The sequence below is a fragment of the Mytilus californianus genome, unplaced genomic scaffold, assembly GCF_021869535.1.
Source record: "Mytilus californianus isolate M0D057914Y unplaced genomic scaffold, xbMytCali1.0.p SCAF_2, whole genome shotgun sequence".
In the NCBI taxonomy this organism is placed as follows: domain Eukaryota; kingdom Metazoa; phylum Mollusca; class Bivalvia; order Mytilida; family Mytilidae; genus Mytilus; species Mytilus californianus.
Window position 1 is genome coordinate 100043066 of NW_026262668.1, and position 24715 is coordinate 100067780.

At 32.2% G+C, this 24715-nt stretch overlaps 1 protein-coding gene across 2 annotated transcripts in view; it reads right to left on the reverse strand.

The window, feature by feature from the left end:
• Positions 1-400: 400 nt before the first annotated feature.
• Positions 401-24715, reverse strand: part of LOC127730574 (stimulated by retinoic acid gene 6 protein-like) — a 45427-nt gene continuing 21112 nt past the window's right edge. For both annotated transcript variants that reach the window (XM_052239024.1, XM_052239025.1), the window contains 8 exons: positions 24155-24269; positions 23911-24028; positions 15657-15814; positions 9985-10033; positions 8897-9014; positions 5094-5225; positions 2123-2286; positions 401-792 (listed from right to left, as the gene is read on the reverse strand). In XM_052239024.1, coding sequence (XP_052094984.1) covers positions 473-792; positions 2123-2286; positions 5094-5225; positions 8897-9014; positions 9985-10033; positions 15657-15814; positions 23911-24028; positions 24155-24244 — 1149 coding nt within the window. In that variant the 5' untranslated portion in view covers positions 24245-24269 and the 3' untranslated portion in view covers positions 401-472. The remainder of the gene's footprint in view (positions 793-2122; positions 2287-5093; positions 5226-8896; positions 9015-9984; positions 10034-15656; positions 15815-23910; positions 24029-24154; positions 24270-24715) is intronic.

The following is a 24715-nucleotide window of genomic DNA, read 5'->3' on the forward strand; positions in this document are numbered from 1 at the left end:
TTAAACATGCTTACATATGCATCCTTTCTCATTGTTTTTATTACATATGCATCCTTTCTCATTGTTTTTATTACACTTGCATCCTTTCTCATTGTTTTTGTCACATATGCATCCTCCTTTCTCATTGTTTTTTGTTACATATGCATCCTTTCTCACTGTTTTTGTTACATTTGCAATCTTTCTCACTTTTTTGCGTTTTCGAAATTTTTTCTATGAGGTAAAAATGTGTTATGCACGTTTTGATTAGCGCTGTGCATTGCTGTTGTTTTACAGAGATCTTACAGTAGCAATGACGAAATACAATAGAAATAAGAAGACAAGTCAGTCATCTTAAAAAGACTGCACTTATTTAAGTAGACAGAAGAATATATAGTTATCATAAACACATAATTACCTTTATATATATTTATTATTAATGACTTGTGCATCATAATATTCGATTATGAATAAGTTTATAGTAGCTACATATGCTTCATTTAGTAAAATCTTGTGTTCTATCTGGATAAAGATCTAAACGTTTTATCTTGCCATCATGGTGTCTTCTAACAGATGAATTATTTATAAGTGTCAAAGCTTTGAACCACATATTCTGGATGCGTTTCCGTCTTTGGATCAATTCACTGCCTGATATACTATTTTGATACCCTGCATGATTTCCAGGTATTTCTAATGATATGAACTTTCTTTTGTCTTTGACCATTAGCGTTTGACGCAATTCCTCACAAAACACGATCAAAATAGGGTTCCTATGGTATAGTTCTAACATTATAAGACCAACATATGTTGCATATCCTGAAATAAATCATTTATTTTCCAATTTTTAAACAGGTAAACAATATCTGTATAATCAAATTGTTTGTTCGTGAAGCCCATTTAGGACCTATCAAAATCGATATATTGAATCTGTAAAAAAAAAAAAATTGAGATCTCTGAATTCTTTGAATTCGTAATCATGGTAATAAAAAATATTTAAATTAGTTATTGGAGATTCAATTCATTATACCGTATCAAAAATGTGTAATTATTAATTAAAAAAGAATCGGTATTACGAATTAAATATGTATCCTTTGTTGCACTCACTCCATGTGTAATAAATGAACTAATTCGTTACAACTAATGTTGAAATTCGTGATTTAAAAGAGTAGAGAATTGATATTAAAGATTTTTTGATTCGTTATTTGGGGATTCTATAAATTAATAAATATTTGGATATTAATTTATACGATATCAATAAAGTCATTATTAATAATACTAATTACAGATTTCATTCATTATAACGTATTTTACAATCTGTAATGACATTGTACAAATACAAAAAATCCGTTACAGCAAGTTAAATCCGTATTTCCAAATTCATAATTATTTTGTTATTGATTTCAAATTAGGAATCGTAGTCTTTTAAGACTCGATTTACACTAATCCAATTCATAATGTAAAATACCATCTATTTCACGATACGTGGTCTATAAGGGCAAAGGGAAAGGTTTGTTTGCATGCTAAACTGGTTTCGTGTGTTATTCGTTATTGTTTGGATTTGTACGTCTATTTTTCGGGTGTTGGTGGTCAGTGTGGTACCATCAAATAAGTTTGGTAATCCTTATTTTATCCTTTATCATGTATCATAAAAAATTTAAGTATGTATTATGATAATATTAAATGACCATTTTCATATCAAATGTACATGTACTATAATCCATTAGTCATAACACCAGCACTAGAGCCGGTGACATTTTCCATATCAGCCCTCGTATCAATCATCGACCTATACCGAATCTCTGGCTACTAAAGTCCTCGGTCAGGATTAGGAGTCCTGGGATTATTTCAGGGTTCAATGGAAAAAGCCTTATCTATAACAATAAGATTTTTAACATTGAACATAATGCATAGAACATTAGTCAAAATTGAGGGCGATTGAAGTCAACAACTCACAATTTCAAAAGGCGACCATATTTATATTATAGCAAATTTTACCAAATTTATGAATAAGTATTTATTTTAATAAAAGAGTAACATGCAGCAACATTTTTTCGTCCCTAGTTAAATATCTGAAAATTCTTGACAATTGGCATTTTTGTATTTTTGTTACTTGACCTTTAAATTTTTGTTTATTGAGGATACGTACCACTGTCTAAATGTTCATATCCACGTGGTAATAGACTTCTGTCTATACGTGCTAAAGTAAGGATACCAATAGCACCACCTAGTAATATTCTTCGAATGCAGGTAAAAAATCCGATGATTACATGAAAGAAAAACATGAAGTACATCAAAACACTGAATAGCTTTCTACAAAAAAGAAAGAAACATATATGACACATAAGAATAAATAAAGGTAGGTATGATCTATTGTCCTCTGTAAATATTTTCGAATGAAATCTTAATTTATATATTTTATTAATATAACAAATGCTAGTATATATTTCATACGAAATTAAAGTATTCTGGTGTAATGCTTATCATATTTGATGGATTCTGATCCAAGATAGATATTTTGGTTGTATGCGAAACAGAACGCCAATTTTTCTATCCGATCACCAATATGATATAGCTATGTCATACAGTATGAAAACATGAATCAATTTGAATTAACTGGTCTTCTATTAAAAATATATCGTCAACATTAATTTTAATAAAAATTACACTATAATTAATGAACTAAATAAAGGCAACAGCAGAATACCGCTGCTCAATAGTCATAATTCAATTAAGCGAAAACAAATCCGGGTAACAAACTTATACCGAGGAAAACACATCAACTATAAGAAGAAAACAAGGGAACAACAGAAACACTGAGCTACAACAAAAGCAAACGCCAACATACATAGAAACAGACTATCTGATAACAACTGCCATATTCCTGACTTGGTACAGGACATTTTAAGAACAAATGGTGATTTTATGGCTAGCCAAACCTCCCGCTTAAATGGCAATATTAAAAATACCGCTCAAATGACAACACCACGTGACAGGAATACAGTACAAACAAACGCAAGAACACTCAGCACAGAGAAATACATAAATAAATAATATAAAAGTACATTACAACACGTAAACCGCAGAATAACAACGGACACCTTCCATGAATTTACGACAGCACACCAGGACACCACAAACGAAATATAAACTGCGCGTCACATGAATGGATCAACGTCACAAAAAGTGACGTATTTTTGTGACGTTTATATTATCACAGGCAAATTTCTAAAAATAAAATAGATTTGTTTTATTTATAGACACGTACAAGAATATTAAATTGGGAGTGAGTTTGTAATGGTGTTACTTTATGTATTTTCTAACAATGTCGTCTTTTCTTCTAAATCAAAACTGTGTATAAACAAAAAAATCCTGTGCATATAGTTGCTTTAAACTTAAAACCATGTAAATGAAATAGCCGATTTTTTATCTTAACTTTTACATACATTTAGAAAATAAAAAAAATATGACTGATATATAAGGCAAGATCATGTAAGACCAAACAGTAAACACACATAAAAACAAATAATATAAAACAAAAACACTGTAGATGAACCAAGAGTAACTCGACTATACTGACAAATAAGACATATGTGAAATGTACCGAAAATACAGAATTCAAACCACAAAGGAAATAAACAGACAACAACTCAGCACAAAATGACCCACCGGACCCACACGTATAAGAAAGTAACAACAAAATGCTCGAAAGCGGGATATATTAATACCGAACCACGTCGTCTCGAACAGCGAACATAAGACATAACAAAATATCTAAGCGGACTTACAAAAGAAACATCATAACTAAATACATGAATAAATACCGAAACACGTCGTATAGCAATGCGAATTCACACTCGGAAAAACAGTCATATTCGGGAATAGGTCACGTTCGATACTAAGCAGACCAGACAACGCAGATGGTAAACCACAATCTAAGACGTGGTAAAATTGTCGTTAGTTAGTTTAGACACAGACACATCGTATAGATCAACCAATTCGTGATGGTGTCCATAAGATTTACGGAGCGTCAATTTTAATCTTTCCTCCTCATAACTCTGTTGGCTTATCTAAAGATTTACCTTTAAGGTAGCACGGTAGTATTTGCATTCCAGTATTTAGGTTGCTCTTTTGTGTACCCTACCTAAGTCAATGTATCTGAACAGTGTGATTGGACAAAATATACCGTATCAACTGAACATACTTTCCCAAACTGAGGGATGAATCAGGTGTAGACAAATATGAAATAATTTTACATACAGATGAAAATGAATTTTTGAGATTTTTTAAAAATTTTGTAATCACTGCACGATAAAAGACATAAAAGCACTAGTGGCCTTAGATTTTTAAAAATAGCAAAAAAAGTAAACGGTCATGATACACATTCAAATTCATTTCTGAATAGTAAAATGAAAGTACATCAGTTAACTGTGAATGTAGAATTTTTTGCAGTGTTAGAAAGTAGTGAAAAGGCTATCATTATCCCTTATGGGCCAGGAAATACTACCGTGCCACCTTAAATGCATTTAAACGTTCGTAGCATTGCGGTACTGGTAACAGTATGTGTGGAGACTTACAAGCAGTGGTACCGTCCAAGTGGTAGTAATATGAATAATTAAATTCGATTTCAGTTTTACTAATGTTTATATGTATGAAATAATTGTTACACTTTCATTTCATGTACATATAGCATTATTTTGACATGTAGTGCTTTACAATTCACCAGTGATACTTGAATTGTTTAATTTTAAATACGGAAGAAACCACATGCATCTCGATAAGCATTTTGAAATAAGAGTTAAACTGCTTATCTTTTGACATAACAACTAATATAGATTCAGGATGACAACAGCTTATACAAAGAAATTTGAATAGATTGCAATTCCAAACTTTTGTTAATTTCCAAGAAGACTCTTCAGATTTTATTTTTTTCAAAGTAACTAGAAACTGTATAATTCTGAGGAACATCGGTATTGTATGAAGTATGATCTTGACTGTTAAAACTTTCTGATATGAAGGTACTAGTAATTTATTCTTGAATCACATTCTGATTTGTAACTATACAGAACTAATGAAAATGAAAAACAATATCCTGTTCAATAATGTTGAATGTTGCGTACCTGTTTTTCAGTGCAATAACACGTTGCAAGTCCTCAGATGTCTCTTTCATCACTGTATGGTTTTGTAAAAAGTACCGATTCACCAAGAAAGTCTGACACAGTTGAAATATATAATGAGCTGCAACAATCGGACTGAAAAAAATGAATATATTTTTCAATATTTCATAACAACTGACTGCATATTAGTAACAGTTCACAGCCAGAAAATTGAAAAGTAACCATTATGTTTCATGATGCATCTCGTCGGAAGAATGACAAACAAAACTGATGTATTGCGTGATATTGCTCACTAGACATATCCTCGCTCAGTGTGAATTTTACAGTTATATAAGTTTTCTACAAACAGTAGGAATAATAGCGAAGGAATTGAAATGTGTCAAACTAAATAAAACCATATTTAACTTTTTTCTATATGATAAGAAGATTTATAGTTGCTTAGAAAAAAATGCGACATATAGGTGTAACGGATGGACCCTTTTGTCATATTGCTCTTCATGTGTTTCTGTACTTTTACATCCTTAGCTTTCAAATATTTGGCATTGAGCGTTCCTTATGGTCCAAGGACACAGTTATCGTCCTTTGTCTACGAATATAGTCCCTAGTGAGAACAGTGTATAACTTGCATTTTTTTGTAATACACTTTCTCAATTTATTTCTTGATGTTTTATGCATGAAATATTAAGTAAGGGGATGAAATTACATGTTAAAAAAATTTGGGTGCTGAATCTTTATGTTAAGTAGTGATTTGGTACAGTTAAAAAAGGTCAAAAATTAGAATGTCTGAAGCTGTCAAACTGAATTTTAGCCCCCCTTAACACAGAATTGTCAATATTTTGAGTTAGAGCTGGTAGAAGTTTCTATAATTTTGATATTATTTGTATCAATAGTAGTACACTACACTGTAAAAATCTTTTTGAGATAGAGCAGGTGCGATTTTTTTAATTTGAATTTATTGTCTAAAAGAAATGCACTACGAAATAACTGTGTTCTCGGGCCTTCTGAAGTTAAATCCAGAAAAGCGCTTCGGATGCATAAAATTTATAGAATGTTTTTTTTATTTTTTCTAGCTGTAATATAACACCATATAATTTTTATGGGTTCGAAGCACCTTTCTAGATTAACCTTCATCAGGTACGCACAAATTAATTTTTTTTTTAAAGCCAAGGATGTTTAAGTACCGAAACACATAAACAGCTTTATGATCAAAAATGGGACTTAACAATAACAGCAAAATTAATCTAAGGTCAACTTTGACCTGTAAACCTCATATTCCAAAAAGAAGTTTCTTTGCATTATCAAACCGAGATTGTTTAAGTTTTCCCATTATTTTAGTCTACTCGTAATCACGGTGAGCTTGACCGTTGATCTAATGAACTAAAAATCAAAATGGATCTTCTTCATCCCGTGTGATATAATCTAACAAAGTTAGCAAAATGTTTGATTTATGGGTAAAAAACTATAATCTTGAAACAAAATTTTGCAAAAATTTCAGTCTACCAATAGCTATTGGATGACCTTTTCATTTGCAAGGAATCACTTACCCTTCCGGAGCGACTAAGATCACCCCAGTTTTTTGTGTGGTTCGTGTTTCTCTCTCTTTAGTTTTCTTTGTAGTGTTTTGTAAACTTGTTTGCCATTTCATTGTTGTTCGTTTTTTTGCCTCGGCGTGGTCAGTTACTCTCGAATTACGAGTTTTAAATGATCCATGGTATCTTCCGACTCTTTTTGACATACTAACCACAAAGGTGTTCTTCCAATGAAACATTATTAAACAAGTTTGATAAAAGTTGGACATTTGGTTAGGAAGGTATTACCCTGAAACCAATCATTACCCTAATTTCAGTATACCTATAGCTACTATATCATTGCCTTTGACATAGTTACCCACAAATCTAAAATGACTTCTTCCTCCAATGATCCAATAACAGTCTAAGTTTATTAAGGTTGGACGTATTGTTCAATAGATTCCACCCAAAAACGAAATTGCACAACTGCTGTAACCTGAACTTTTGACTTAAGAATCCCGAAATCAAATAGGATCTTCTTCATCATTGTGGCGTATTGTTCAATAGATTCCACCCAAAAACGAAATTGCACAACTGCTGTAACCTGAACTTTTGACTTAAGAATCCCGAAATCAAATAGGATCTTCTTCATCATTGTGGCATTACCAAAAGATACTGTGTAGGGTTATGGTTTTAAAGATTTATTCTGAAAACCGATAGTAGAATTTCGAAGAATCTGAAAACGTGTCACACCATATGGCATAAACAGATGAAGCTTGGCGTCATATATCAAAAATGACTATGACTATGACTTGTAGTTGCTGAAAAAAATGTAAATGAAATATGTGTAATGGTGGACAGAAAAGAAGTAAACCAGAATACCGTCTCCTTTTCGGCTTTAGTTTTCCTATACTAACTTTCGTTCTTATGCTAGAACAAGAAATATGTGTGTATATCATGAAAGTAACTGTAAACCTTTCACCAGGTGAAGCTTAGGGTCATATAACGAAAAGTCAAGGTAGGTAGAAAAATGCGAAACAAATGTAAATACAGATGGACGGAGGGGAATAAACCAGTAAGACAAATAAGATATGGTTAGACCAGAAGAAGGTCGATGCTATATGTTAAGAAGTTATGACTTATGATTTCTGAGAAAATGCGACAAAAATGTATAATTAGAAGACAGAGATAAAAAAAGTATTAACCTTCCTTTCGATTGGGGTATCATAACACGGCTGTAATTTTTGTTTCTTATACAAACACATGTTAAATAACTATCTGTGTTTTTGGTAAACAGGAATGTGAACATAAATTAATGCGACAGAAATGAGTAATGGGAGGACAGACTTCCAGACGTATATCTCCTCCTTTGTGGCGGGGTTATAATGGAACGAGTTTAACTTTCCTGCACTGAACTGTCTTTCTAATGAACGAATATAAAAAAAGAACCGAAAGACAATTCAATAAACTATCGGCTTTACGGACTCCGATTAGAAGCTGAAAGCTGAATACCGTCAAATTGTTTTTCTTCGTATTTATTTAAAATTATGTTGGAATGGTGTAGATTGTCTTTTTAGTATCGTCTAACTTTTTTACGTCCTTTTGTTTCATAAGATTTTTTGACATTTTGACATTTGATTTAGGCAACCGTAGTTTACCGAAGTTCAAATCTTAGTAATCCATTAGGAAGACAAATCAAGGTAATTAACAAGCACTAGCATAATCTCCAAAAGGAGCGAGACAGGCAGGGTTAGGGTCTCCTGCTATGTATGCATGTTAACTTCTATGTCATTTGGTCTCTAGTGGAGAGTTGTCTCATTGTCAATTATACCACATCTTCTTATTTTATATCTCCTGCATGGAGAATCCACACACACATTTTATTTGCAAACTTTAGAAAAATACTAAATACTGATATATTTGTTAGTTAACTTTTGAACGCATAATATTGGTCGAAATTGTCCAAGATTTTTTCCTTCGAAAAGGTAAAAAAACACATCTTTATATTGTCGTGCTACGTGTAAAATGTACATGTGCTTACTCATGACATCGGTAAAGGTAACACGACTGTAGAGTCATTATTGATAAACAGATAACAATGGTTTTGAGGGTCTTGATATATGTCTATACTCGTCCTTCTATCTTTAATCTCCAACTAAAACAACTAATTTCTTACATTGAGCATTTATCGACCAATCATATATAAAGCTTCATATTGTAAAAAAACGCACATTGAAATATTAAACTTTATGTAACAGTTAGTGTTCAGGCTAGATTATTTTTTCATATTCTACTTACAATATAGCTTTCACACCAATTAATAATTGATCTGAAACTTTATCCATTAATGGAAGAATAAGGAGATATGCCAGTATGTAACACAACAGCAGTATGACAACAAATAATATTACATAGCCTAGAAGAATAAAAAAATGTTAAAACTGATTGAAAGATTTTAAACTTCCAGAAGTCGTATACAAATATAGTCTTTTTGCTTATTTTTGACGATTTTTACTTCAAAATAACTGTGTCGTAAGTAGTATAAAATGTTTCATTTGAAAAGGTTTGGATATGATCTAATGACGTCACAGCCTTACTAGCTTGTCAACGTTTGCGTTCCAAATGGATACTAATAAATGTGAATTCAAATATTGATTTGGATGAAACCTCAAGACTGATTATTTTTTTTTGCATAACTTTATCGTATCGCATGTCACCGTATGGAAATAAATGCTATTCAAATCCAATCTTTTAATCATTGTTTGATTTATGAGACACTGTATAGTTACCAAAAAGTGACAATAGAGTACTACAGTATTAATTTCTGTTTAGTAGTTAAGCATGTTACAGTACAGATATGTAAAGAGTTAATGTATAAATAAAATACATGATTCAGACGGGACAAGTGTGAAGTTTGAATTCAAGTTTAAAAAATTATGAATAATGAAAATCGAAGAAATTGTCGTCAAGAAATTATCTTTTTCTCGGTGTATATTTTTTTTAAAGAACATGTCCCTGATTATGGGAGTGATGATCGCTGAAATTCATGTTTAAACTCGCCATATTCTTCATGTGTCTGTCCTAAATCAGGAGCCTGGAATTCAGTAGTTGTCGTTGGTTGCTGCAATATTTGTTTTTCGTTTTTTGTTTCTAGCATAAATAAGGCCGTTTGTTTTCTGTTTTAAATTTTTTCTGATGTTGTCGTGCAGTATGTTTGAGGATTCGTTATTCTACGCTGTACAGTAAACATCTTACTTTTGTTTTACTCTGCTTAGTTATGATGCAGCTTGTTTTTTTGGTGCTTTTATAAGATTTACCAACATAGTATAGCAGATTTTCTTTTAAAATAACTAATACAAACTGAGGAAAAAATGGAAAATACTCACACCAAAACATATATGCTATTTGAGTTCCTGAATATCGAAGACTTGACGCCTGTTCAAAAGATACTGCATAATTTATATGAACTACTAAGGTAATATAAAATGAAGACTTCGTGTTAGTTAATGATAATATGATTATATCACATTTTTTATATCATCTTACAATCAGCTGGTATAAGTGGATATTTATGGTCAAATCATTTTGATAGTGTATCATCCTCAACCTGCTCTGCGAAATTCGGTTTATGATCGATACCAGAATGTTTTCAGAATTGTTCTCGTCTTTGCAAGTGGTAATTGAAAATAGTACTTTATCATTATAAAGCGTCAGAATGGCTTTTCTGGATTTACAGAAACTCTCAAGCCCAATAATTTGAAAGCCAATAATGAATAAGTTAATAAGGTTTACACGATCTATTGGTTTGTGATAGTTTGTGTTTCACGTGTTGTTTCTCAATGCGCTTGACATTAAGGACAACATAGATATCATAAACTGAAAACTGCTGTATGATCTCTATAGAAAGCATGTTGAATTTTCTCCCTATTCAGAAGCAATATTCATACATTTCCAAAAGCAAGAAATCGCTATCTTTATCATAAAAAAATCTTATAAAACTTAATGCGGTGGCGTAAAGCAAACACCAATCAATCAATAAATATAAAACTTAATAGTCATAAATAATTCAGTTTAGTTACTTTACAGAAAAAAAATTGAATAACAAAAATACCGAACTTCAAGGAAAATTCAAAACGGAAAGTCCCTTATCAAATGGCAACATCAAAAGATCAAACACATCAAACGAATGGAACACAACTGTCATATTCCTGACTTGGTACAGGCATTTCCTTATGTAGAAAATGGTGGATTGAACCTGGTTTTGTAGCTAGTTAAACCTCTCACTAGTATGACAGTCGCATAGAATTCCATAATATTGACAATAATGAGTGAGCAAAAAAAAAAAAAAATGGACATAATAGGTAAAAATGTAAACAATCGGGGTATAGCAGTCAACATTGTGTTATAATCTTAATAAAACTGAGAATGAAAACGGTGAATGTGTCAAAGAGACAACAACCCGACCAAAGAGCAGAAAACAGCCGAAGGCCACCAATGGGTCTTCATCACAGCGAGAAAATCCCGCACCCGAAGGCGGGCTTCAGCTGGCCCCTTTAAAAAAATGTATACTTGTTCAACAAAAATAGACGTCACACTAAACTCTGAAACATATAAATGAACCAAAATAAAAAACATACAAGACTAACAAAGGCCAGAGGTTCCTGACTTGGGACAGGCGCAAACATACGGCGGGGTTAAACATGTTTTGTGAGATCTCAACCCTCCCCCTTTACCTCTAGCCAATGTGATATAAAAAAGCACACAGCAATGCGCACAGTAAAACTCAGTTTAAAAGAAGTCCTAATCCGATGTTAGATAAGGTAACAGAAGAAACTTGAAAATGACAATGATGAACATAAGTTAACAAAGGACTACTAGCAGTTACTGACATGCCAGCTCCAGACCTCAATTAAACTGTTTGAAATATAATGTCATCATCGTATGAAAATCAAGCACAATCCCTCCTATACGGGGTTTAGTATCATACCATCACAAAATATACTAGCAGAACATAACCCGTATCATGCCAATAACTGGTTTTAGAATAAATGTGTTTATTTCCGACTCAAAGACCCTATAAGTGAATCAATATTAATTCCAAAAAATGCCATCTTTAATGACTTGACAACAGTATCGTAACTATATCCATTCTGAATAAGTCTGTTTAAAGGTTTGGTTAGCTTTTGAGGAGAATGACGACATTTTTGTGCTTTGTATAGAATATTACCATAAAAGATGGGATGTGAAATACCTGACCGTATAAGATTTCTGCACGTTGATTTATATGATGTCCTTTCACCGATGATGAAATTTAGTAGTGTTTTGACAAGTTTGTGATATGGAAAAACCCTGGTGTAATAATTTTTCAGTAGTACAGAGATTTCTTTCTTTAAAATCAAATACATTGTTACATACACGAGTAAATCGAACAAGTTGGGATATATAAACACCATAAGATGATGCCAATGGAACGTCACCATCTAAAGATGGATAATTAACAATAGGAAACTTAAAATCATCTGTTTTATCGTAAATTTTAGTATTAATCTGTCCGTTAAAAATTTAGGAAATGACAGTGTTTATTGTTAGTATTAGCTTTATTTAAAGTCAGTTCAGCAGGATAAATCTCTTTAGTGTACATACTGAAGTCGTCATTATTGAGAGCCAATATATCATCGAAATATCTAAAAGTGTTATTAAATGTTTGTATCAGATATTGTTTCGATGGGTCTTTGCTGATTTTAGTCATAAATTGTAACTCGTAACGATACAGAAAATGGTCCGCAATCAGAGTAGCACAGTTAGTTTCCACAGGAATTCCGATAAAATGACGATATACGGAATCTCCATAGCGAACAAAAATATTATCTAGTAAAAATTCAAGTGCAGTCATTGTATCAAAGCAGGTCCAATTAGGTTAATCACCATAAATCAAACAACTATGATAGTGTTATCACATTGAGCTTTAAGATGTATTCGTTAGACTGTTGATTTTTTGGTTTCTTTGTCGATTCGTCTTTTTGTCGTGACCTTATCTACCAGTCTTCTTTTTTATTGCCCCGCCACTTAGGACTCGGGCCATATAGTTTTACCCTTGTCCGTCATTCTGTCATTCCATCATTCCGCAACGAACAATAATACGGACTTTTTTTTTCTAAATGCCTTCACATAATGAGCTGATTTTTAGTATGTGAATCTACTATGATGAATTACAGATCGAGTTTACGTTTGGTTGGGTCCGTTACGACGATTTTTGCCGAAAAAAAACGGGCTTTGGACTTTGAACAATTCGTTAAAATAACAGTTATACGGCCTTTTTTCTAAACGCCTGGACATATTGAGCTGATTTTTAGTATGTGAGCCAACTATGATGAGTTACAGATCGAGTGTACGTTTGGATCTGCTACGCTGATTTTTGTCAAAACAAACGGGCCTTGGACTTTGAAAAATTCGTGAAAATAACAGTTATACGGCCTTTTTTTTCTAAACGCATGGACATATTGAGCTGAGTTTTAGTATGTGAGTCAACTATGATGAGTTACAGATCGAGTTTACGTTTGGTTCCGCTCCGCTGAATTTTACCGGAGTATTTTTTCCAACCATGTTGATTTTAGTTAAAATTATCAACTTTTCAATCTTTTTTGGCGAGCGGGGCAATTCGTGTCGTTCCTTTCTGTCTTATCAGTATCTTCTGTTTTATCTTATATATGAAATAATTTCCCATCAAACTATTGTTTCTGAATTCAGCTTCTTTCAGGCTAAATGAACAATGTTCATCGTTCTTGTTGGGCATTTAAGCTTTATGGTAAACATTTTAAAATGTGTCATTCTAGGACTAAATATTTAGCAGTTGGCGTATATGAGGAAGTTGAATTTAGAAAAGAGTTTTGACGCGGAGAATAAGGAATTTGTGACTAAACATGTTTAAATGATCAATATTTATTTACCTATGACGATCTATGACTTCGCATGGTGTTAATATATCCAAATTAATTACGTTACGCTCGTGTTGTTCACACCAGTCGGACATCATTAACATGGTTGTGTTCCTTTCATAAAAACCGTCTAAAAGTGTTAAGTGGCTGAACGACTGAAATTGACACTACATAAGTGTTACTGTCGCCAACACGAATTGGTTGACCGATACGCTATGTCTATGTGTCTCAACTCACTACCGATATAATTTCACGGTCATAGATTTTTAGATATACCTATCGGTAACTAATCTGCAAAAACAAACGAGTGTTTCCTGAATTTGGCATGTTGACCTAACGTAGATTCGTCTATGGGCGATGTATGCATTGCAGTTCGGTATTTTTGTTATTTTACTTTTTGCTTGTCGCACGCGCTCACGCTCCTTTTAAAGTTCATGCAATTCCCCCGGTTTTGTTTGCAAACTTGATTTGTATCTCTTAATGGACTTATTAGATTTAAATATAGGTTAAAAATGTATTAACAAAAATACCGAACTCCAAGTAAATTAAAAAAGGAGAGATCAATAAAATCAGACAAAATCAAACGCTCGACTATATTAACCAACGGAACGACTGGAAAACAACTCTCATATTACAGACTCGGTGTAGGTTTATTTAGAAGAAATTTGTGTGTTAAACGTGGTTTTATAGTTTTAAATAATTTAGAAAGAGGCTTGAGTGGAGCACTAGGAAGACCCAGCAATATAACGTGTTTGTAAGGACACTTGTGAATATACACCTTCCCGATAAATAACGAGTTAAGTAAAATAAAAATACATGGGTATACACATTGAAAGAAACTTTGTGCGTCCGAATCGCACCTCTGCACCCACCCGCATCAGGAACGCCCCAAGCCAGAATTCAGAAAACTGGATGCACACAAATCGAGCCACTCTATAGTCTTACATTTAAAGGAACATAATAGTACATAGACAAATAAAAGAAAAAACTGTCAATTAAATAATATGATACACAACGTCAAAACCTAGAATCTATAAATAATAGCATCCTGCATTATTTGTGAAGTTGACACTGAATATTTATCTATAAGGTGTTGGTACTTTCCGTCAACTTTTTGAGAAAAAGGACGCTACAGTCTTGGACAAAATCATGGATCATGTTGTTTTTGTTTGTTTACATTGATGTTTACAAAGTATGAGGAGCAGAGTTGAGAAATATGTACTCCATATACGGGTGAAGTTGGTAAATTGCTGCTAAGGTGAGGAAAGATCATAATTTCAAAATTGAAATCATCTCGTTTGTCATAGACTCTGGTTAATGGGATGACCACTTGAGTCTAGTCGAGGAAAATGTCTAAAATGATTCGGATGGAGCTGTGCCTGTGGATTCTTGAAGCTCCTGTTCAGGGGATATATTAATTGGACCCAATCAGAAAAGTTATGAAAAAGTCGACAAAGAGAGGCGCACAGTTGGTTCCCTGCTTAAAAGTTCTACCTCAAAATTCAAAACAAATATGTTGTCAATAAGAATCTCTAGCATACCGATCACTTGTTCTTCAGTGTAGCATGTCTTATCATCAGGTTCATTTGTAACAAAATCTGCCGAGTTGTATCCCTAAACAATAAATTTGTAGTGTATGGTACCCTTTTTATGAAGAAAAGCATTGTGGATTATTCTTTTTGACGGGTTTTTGCATGTGGTATGTTGGTGTAAAGGGTGAATATATTTAAGGTTTTGGTATTATTAATTTCAGAGAAGGACCGAGATTTTAAAATTTACAGAAGTTTTTTGGAGTTTTTAAGAATCCACATATGGTTAATGCCACTACGCGAGTCAACAGTATCACAGTATTTCTGTAATCTGTCCTTCACTGCGGAAACAAATTCGGTCAATCTAACAGACTATCTCAACCATATACAAAAGTTATGTTTTGTAAGTGGGATTACCCCAGTTTTCATTCATTCCTTATTCTTTGATAAACATTCGTAGTAATATGATTTACAGAAAAAAAACAATATTCTTTGAAGATTGAAACTACTATTGACTCAAATTTAACTATTATTTGCAGCTCTGTCAACAAATGACAAACAAATATGAATTCACAAAATGTTTATGTTACTCACTATAAAATCCTTATTATCAGTTCTTTTGACTTTCTTTGGCAAAAAGCTGAAATCTCCAGAATACATCCTCCTCAAATCCCTCTGATAGCTTCTATATATTAGTATAATATACAGCGCCATTATAAAGGTTGAAGTGGCAAATGATGTGTAAAAACTCACTGAAAAACCAAACGAATTCACTATAGGTAAACTAGTGCTTTTTCGGTTAATTTTCCAAAATTATTAATGTTATGACGTTATCAACATAAAATAAGTTAGTAATATATTATCTTTTTGTCATTTGGGGAATTTGATGGTACCTTATAAATATAAACACTTGCTTTTTTATTGTTTGCTTGTTTTTTTGCTTTTTATGTGTTAGTTTTTTGCTTTTCTGTGTGTTTGTTTTTGCTTTTTTCGTTTAGCTTAATTTGATTTGTTTATTTCTTGCTTTTGCTTTGCTTAAATTTGACTTAATTTGATTTGTTTATTTCTTGCTTTTGCTTTGCTTAAATTTGACTTATTTTGATTAATTTTGTGTTTGCCTTTTGCATGTTTGGTGTCAGTTTGACAATTGTTTTAATTGTTTGAAAATTGGACAAAGTTCTAATTTTATATTGTTTTCTATGATTGGTACCAACGATGCAAGATTTACTTATGCACACACGGAATGATGCACACAAATTTCTCTTAAAAACCTGATTTATTTATCCAATGAGTAGATTATTGAACAGTTCAAAAGGACAGATACATAAACATTTACATTGTTTATTAAGTCATGACTCAGGTTTTGAATAGGACACACTTCCAAAAATTGCTGTATTTCAAATCTTTAAAATACATTGTTCATGGAAGACGGGTAGTATTTTTTTTTAGATATTTTTTTCTATTGCTATCAGTTATAAATTCTAAATCTAGGATTAAGCATACAAGATAACACATTAGAGGCTGCTAATGAAATACCATTCTTTTGTTTTTAAAAGCAAATTAGCTAAGTAATATATCAAAAATATATCAAAAAGAAAACCAAACTTAAAAACACATGAACAATACTAAAAAAACCAAACAAACCCAGCAACATCAGAAGAACTGAAAACAAAACCTGAAAGGAACAAATTAATTGAAAGACAAGAATTATAGATCATAGAGCGTATATAATGTTCACGAAATGTTCTTCATTTTATAATAATTAATGAAAATAAAAATACATGGGTATACACATTGAAAGAAACAACATAAAAACTTTATGCTTCCGACTTGCACATCTGCACCCACCCGCATCAGGAACGCTCCAAGCCAGAATTCAGAAAACTGGATGGACAAAAATCGTGCCGCGTCAATAGTTTTACTTTCAAAAGGAACATAATAGTACATAGACAAATAAAGGAAAAAAACTGTAAATTAAATAATATGATACACAATGTCAAAACATAGAATCTATAACTCAGTAGCATCCTGCATTATTTGTGAAGTTGACACTGAATATTTATCTATAAGGTGTTGGTTCTACCCGTCAACTTTTTGAGAAAAAGGACGAGACATTCTTTGAAAAAATCGTGGATCATAATTGTTTGCTCAGACATTGATGTTTACCAAGTCTGCGGAGCAGAGTTGACAAATAAAATTGAGAAATGTATACTCCATATACGGGTGAAGTTGGTATATTGCTGCTAAGGTGAAGAAAGATCATAATTTCTAAATTGAAATCGCCTCGTTTGTCATAGACTCTGGTCCTGGGATGACCACTTGAGTCTAGTCGAGGTATATGTCTAAAATGAGAAAATAAACCTTTTTATGATAATATAAAATACGGCAAGAAATCTGTAATGAAACAGGGTTTATTTTTTGGTGTTTTCATAAATGTAGTCATATTTACAGATATTTCATTTAATTTATGTTCATAGTGAAGTTTATCATTTAATACCAACCATGATAAGAAATATACAATGACATTTTGATAGTGAACCATAAAATGAAAATAACGTTCAACTTTATCAAAATCAAAGATGATTCAAGGCTTTAACACATTATAACTTTTACCAATCAAAGAGAAATCACTCAAAAATTATTCATTGCATTTGGTGCAAATTACAAATATTTGGAAAAAGATACTGTATTTAAACTGTTAACAATTGAAATTATAAAGATTAATGTGAGATATTTTAATTACATCTAACCCTCTTGTTTTATTAATTTTGCATTTATATTGTGTCATAGATCAAATTTTTTCGTTCAGTGTATGTTCACTTGTTTTTGTTAATATGTCTTTTGATCAATTGATATTTTATAGTGTGTCTTTCTATGTTGTGATGTTACACTATTGTTTCAGGTAGGGTGAAGGTTGGCGCCTATTAAAACGTTTAAACCCGCTGCATTTGTTTGCACCTATCCTAAGTCAGAAACCTGATGTTCAGTGGTTGTCGTTTGTTGATGTGGTTCATAAGTGTTTCTCGTTTCTCGTTTTTTATATAGATTAGACCGTTGGTTTTTCCTGTTTGAATGGTTTTACACTAGTCATTTTTAGGGTCCTTTATAGCTTGCTGTTCGGTGTGAGCCAATGCTCCGTGTTTAAGGCCGTACTTTGAACTATAATGGTTTACTTTTACAAATTGTGACTTGGATGGATAGTTGTCTCATTGGCACTCATACCACATCTTCTTATATCTATATGCTGAGTGCAGCTTATTTACTCATAAATCAATTTATATCTTATTCAGATTGTCTAGATTTTTTAGATTATCTTAAAACCAAAAAATGTCTTCAAGATACACACTTTTCTGAGAAAGACAAGCAATCTATCAAGAATCAATGTGTTGGAGAATATGTCTTTAGTTCCTCTTCTTCAAACGAAAGAGGAGTGGTCATGTTATTTAATAATAACTTTGAATATAAAATTTTACAAAGTGAAAAGGATCAAATATTAACTTCTTAAGATTGAATATTAAAATTGAAGATAATAATTTTACTTTAATTACATTATATGGTCCAAATAGTGATACCCTGAATTTTATGACAAAGTTGGTGAAGTAATTGAGGAATTAAATAATCAGACTGTCATTGTAATAGGAGATTATAATCTAGACTTGGATACTATTGATTACCGAAACATTATAATTCAAAAGCCAAAGAACAAGTCTAGATATATAGTAAATTTACAATTTAATTGATCCCTTTAGCGAATAATATCTAGAAAGTATAAGGTATACTTGGAGGAAACCAACCCTTATAAAACAGGCCAGACTAGATTTCTTTAAAGTTTCACAGAGCTTTTACCAAAATATACATGACATAAAGATACAAAAAGGTTATAGATAAGATACTCACGTTTTATTTTACAACTAAAACTAAATTGTCGGGAGGGGTTAATGGAATTTTATCGATTCCCTTTTGTATGTTTCAGAATATGTTTATATTGTTAAAGAGGTTATAGGTAAAACTGAAGAGCAATATGCGTCTCATGTATAAAACAGAGAAAACCTAGCTTTAGTAGATTCTAGTGATATCGAGTTCATAATTAGTGATCATTTATTTTTAGAAGCATTACTGACTGAAATAAGTGGGAAACAATATCATATGCTTTATGTAAAAAGAAAGAAACTAATATATTAGAACATTTACTAGCTGAAGATAAAATCAAATTAGAGAAAATATCACAAACAGAAAAACAGATCTAAAAATTCTTAGACAAAATAAATTGAGGGGTCAGTATATAAGGCCAAAGACACAACGGGTAGAAGAAGGGGAGAAACCGAAACATTTTTGTAAATAAAACAATTCCTAATTTAGTTGATTTGAATCAGGAAATATAATTGAAAATAAAAAACAATACAAAAATCTATATTCCAACAAAGAGACAATAAATTCTATTAATTTAGATAATGATATACCCAATAATAATATACTCAAACCATCAGAAAGTATGAGAGTCTATAGAAGGAGAAATAACATTTTTAGAGTTGACTGATGCAATTAAAAGAAAGAAAATGAGAAAAGCCCTGGATCTGATGGATACATAAATGAATTTAAATTTTTTTTTGGGATGAATATCGGGAAATTTGTTCATAGATCAATAAAATAATATATATATCTATAATCAAGGTGAAATATCTATTACACAAAACAAGATATTTTTACTTGCACCATAAAGGTGACCAACGCAATACATGAAAATTTGGCGTCCAATCAGTCTTTTATACACTGTTCATTAATAAGCATCAAGTTGCAATGCAGATATATCAATTATAATCATTAATGACTAGACCGAATTTAAACATGGTATATTTATTGGTGAGAATACCTGAATGATATATGATTTACTCCACTAGACTGAAGAAAATAATATCCAAGGATTCTCTTTCTCGTTGATTTTGAAAAAAAGCTTTTAATTCCATCTCCTGGATTTTCATATAAAAACTTCTTGATTATTTCAACTTTGGAAATTCCATAAAACACTGTATCAAAGCTTTCTATACAAATACCATATCAGCGGTAACACAGAATAATTATCTTTCAGCTGATTTTTTTTACAATCCAGAGAGGTTCCAGCTAAGGAGATTTTGTTATGTGCTGGAATTTTAGGAATACTACCGAAAAAAAAAACGAAAAAGGTATTACCATTGAAGACTCAGAATTTTTGATGTCACAATAGCTGATGATACCTCACTAATTTTTAGGTGGTTTACCAGAATCTTAATATGCATCTCTTTGTATTTTAGAATTACTTAATGGTCTGATCTCATGATGAATTTAGAAAAAAACCCAAACGTAAATCAAATTGGAAAAAAGAAGAAATATAGCCGAGATACAATGTGTTTAAAGTGGGGTAAGTTTGATTTCAGTTCTTCATTGGTCAATATTCAATTGTGACATTTTATCTGAATGGCTATAGCGACGTCACAAATTAGATGACAAGGACTGATGGCGTCACATAAAACGAACATTTTTGAAGTTCATAAAAAGAAAGATAAACCTAACTCCTTAATTCAACAAAAAAGTCACCATTTGTGAACAGAGCAATATAAATGAAGACACAAATGAATACCTCAAACCTCTTTCTTTTTTCTGCCCAAAATACAGAGTGTCAACAATCCAGATAGACCAATAGTTTCCTCCAATGAACACCATACAGAGAAAATATCAGAATTTATTGACCTCATTTAAGACCAGACGTAGAAAATATACCATCCAACACACGAGATACAACTCATTATCTTAAGAAAAATTGAATCATTGAACCCTCTCCATCGCGGTCACCTTTAAAAATCGGGGTTACAGATAAAAGTATTGATAAATGTTTCTCTCGTGCTAACACCATCAGCCGAGATAAAGTTTTACAATTTAAAGAGAAAAAATGTCAACAAAAAAGTTCCGTTTGGGCTGAATTATAATCCTAAATTTGAAAAATTATCACACCTTATCCTTGGAAATTAGAAAAAAATCGAAAAACAAATTAAACTATGGTCAAAGATCTTCCCCGACTCATCCGTACTGGCTTTTAGTAGGCCCAAAAGTTTTAAATACTTGCTGGTGAGAGCTGATTAATCCTCTTCGTCAGCAAGCACATGCAAGGTTTGTGGGAACAAAGGATGACTAACTTGCAAGGAAATACTGCATACCCAGAATTTTAAATGTCACTCCACTGGTACGCAATACCCCATATTTTGCAACGTTACTTGCAAGGCTACATATACTGTGTATATTCTATAGTGTAAAGTGGCAAAAATTATGTTGGTTAGTCAGAACAGCCATTTCATGAACGTTTGAACGGCCATTGTAATGACTATGAATGTAAGCCAAATCTTCCTCGCAGTCGACATTTGAGTTCCCCTAACCAAATTAAGGCAGCTCTCAATCGATTGATTATTACCATCATTGACAACGGCCAATAGTTTATTTACAACCACTGGGTCGATGCCACTGCTGGTGCAGTTTTAATTCCCCGAGGGTATCACCAGTCCAGTAGTCAGCACTTCTGTGCTGACATGAATTATCATTGATATGGTCATATTTATAATTTAACTGTTTACAAAACTTTTGAAATTTTGAAGTACTAAGGCTTTTCTACCTCAGGAATAGATTACCTTAGCTGTATTTGGCAAAACTTTTAGGAATTTTGGTCCTCAATGCTCTTCAACTTCGTGCTTTATTTGGGTTTTTAAACTTGTTTGGATGAGTCTTTTGTAGACGAAACGCGCGTCTGGCGTAAATACAAAATTTAATCCTGGTATCTATGATGAGTTTATTTACAACCACTGGGTCGATGCCACTGCTGGTGGAGTTTTAATTCCCCGAGGGTATCATCAGTCCAGTAGTCAGCACTTCTGTGCTGACATGAATTATCATTGATATGGTCATATTTATAAATTAACTGTTTACAAAACTTTTGAAATTTTGAAGTACTAAGGCTTTTCTACCTCAGGAATAGATTACCTTAGCTGTATTTGGCAAAACTTTTACGAATTTTTGTCCTCAATGCTCTTCAACTTCGTGCTTTATTTGGCTTTTTTAACTTGTTTGGATTCGAGCGTCACTGATGAGTCTTTTGTAGACGAAACGCGCGTCTGGCGTAAATACAAAATTTAATCCTGGTATCTATGATGAGTTTATTTACAACCACTGGGTCGATGCCACTACTGGTGGAGTTTTAATTCCCCGAGGGTATCACCAGCCCAGTAGTCAGCACTTCTGTGCTGACATGAATTATCATTGATATGGTCATATTTATAAATTAACTGTTTACAAAACTTTTGAAAATTTGAAGTACTAAGGCTTTTCTACCTCAGGAATAGATTACCTTAGCTGTATTTGGCAAAACTTTTAGGAATTTTGGTCCTCAATGATCTTCAACTTCGTGCTTTATTTGGCTTTTTTAACTTGTTTGGATTCGAGCGTCACTGATGAGGCTTTTGTAGACGAAACGCGCGTCTGGCGTAAATACAAAATTTAATCCTGGTATCTATGATGAGTTTATTTACAACCACTGGGTCGATGCCACTGCTGGTGGAGTTTTAAGTCCCCGAGGGTATCACCAGCCCAGTAGTCAGCATTTCTGTGCTGACATGAATTATCATTGATATGGTCATATTTATAAATTAACTGTTTACAAAACTTTTGAAATTTTGAAGTACTAAGGCTTTTCTACCTCAGGATAGATTACCTTAGCTGTATTTGGCAAAACTTTTAGGAATTTTAATCCTCAATGCTCTTCAACTTCGTGCTTTATTTGGGGTTTTTAACTTGTTTGAATTCGAGCGTCACTGATGAGTCTTTTGTAGACGAAACGCGCGTATGGCGTAAATACAAAATTTAATCCTGGTATCTATGATGAGTTTATTGGGAAGATAAAAATCACTCGGGAACGATTTTGGATAAGAAAATTATAAAAGTTAGCACCAAATGCAATCAATGAAAAGGTGTTGTTCAAATTACGCAGTGCTAATCACCGCAGCTGGATGTGTTAGTTTCGTTTAGGAGGCTTCTGTTGTAAATATTAAATTGAGTGAACTTTTGAGATTTTAGATTTATACAAGTGGGATTCGGGTTTTAATTCTTATAACGTTCAAAATTGTTTCAGGAAAAATAAGAAAAGATTAATAAGATTCATTTTACATCCTACTGATGAAGGATATCTATTATCCAAGATATTTATTGACACATGTATTTACTGTTTCCCTTTTTTATGTTTGTGTTGTTTAAAATTTATATATAATTTACTAATTATGTACAGTATCGTTTTTCATAACGGTCCAACGACCTCGTATGAAAGATCGTTGACTAATATATGCAAAAATGTATATATATATTTAAACAATTGCGTATAAATCAGATTGAGAAAGGTAACTTTACTTTTAAACTAAAACTATTTCGGTCAATTATTATTATGTGTAATTTCCTATTTACTAAAAACTCATCAAAGATACCAGGCCTATAATATGTTACACCAGACACGTGTTTCATCTACATAAAACACATCAGTGGTGCTCGAATTAAAACATTTAGAAGGCCAAATAAAAAAAACGTTGAAGAGCATTTAAAGCCGAAAATTCCTAAATGTTGTACGGCCAAGGCAATCTGTTCTTACAGTTCTCAAGAAACGCAAATTAATGCATTCCCTGACACCTGCTACTGTGACATTGGAATCGTAAGACAAGTGATACACGCTTTATCCAACTCCGTTAAAGGTTCGCTTGATTTTGATGTGTGTATTTGCGTACTCGGATTTAAATATAATACAAAAATAATACAAATATACTACCTATATCATAGCATTCCTTACCATCAGTAACTTGAAGAAAAAGATTGCCATCAAGTAAAGCTGTTGAATTCAAGTTATTCACCAACACCACTGCATATCTTCGAAGTGGTTGATACAAGAGACATAAGGTTATGCTCAACTGAAATAATTTAAATTTCGAAAGATTGAGTATGACCTGTGTTAATCAAACGAATGATTAAAATGATAGTGTGTGCTTTTCATCTTTGATGTCATAAAATAGAGAAGACAAAACCTAGTTATTTACCTGCAGCAGTATTAGTGTTGATACTACAAAGGTGAAAATAACTCTTGGAGATGTTCTTAGCGGTGCACTATCATTTAGTCTTTTCATCATTCCAGTTCTGTATGATTCAAACCTCCTAAAAATTCAATCGTTTGTTTTATATTATTTTGTTGTTACATTTTCGTTTAACTGTATAGATGAATATTTTTCAAATTAATTTAACTTTGGAAATATTTCATTTGATACTAGTATCTTAAAAAATATATTGCAGACTGACACATCATATATTTACACCTAAAGTTTATAAGTATGTACATGTATAATTTACAGTACAAATTGGAATTCAGTAGGATCCAGAATACTTCTAGTACAAATCGGAATTCCAATATCTTCGGGTAAATAAATTATATATAGGCCTGAAAAAGTGTACAAAACTAAACCAATATTAGAAAAAGGAAATAAATAATGTAAGTATCTATAAATATTTGGGATAACAGATATCATCCATCAATATGATTATAATGACGTTAATATCAATCTCTTCTGATTTAACTAAAACATTGTTTATCGTTATACTGTTAA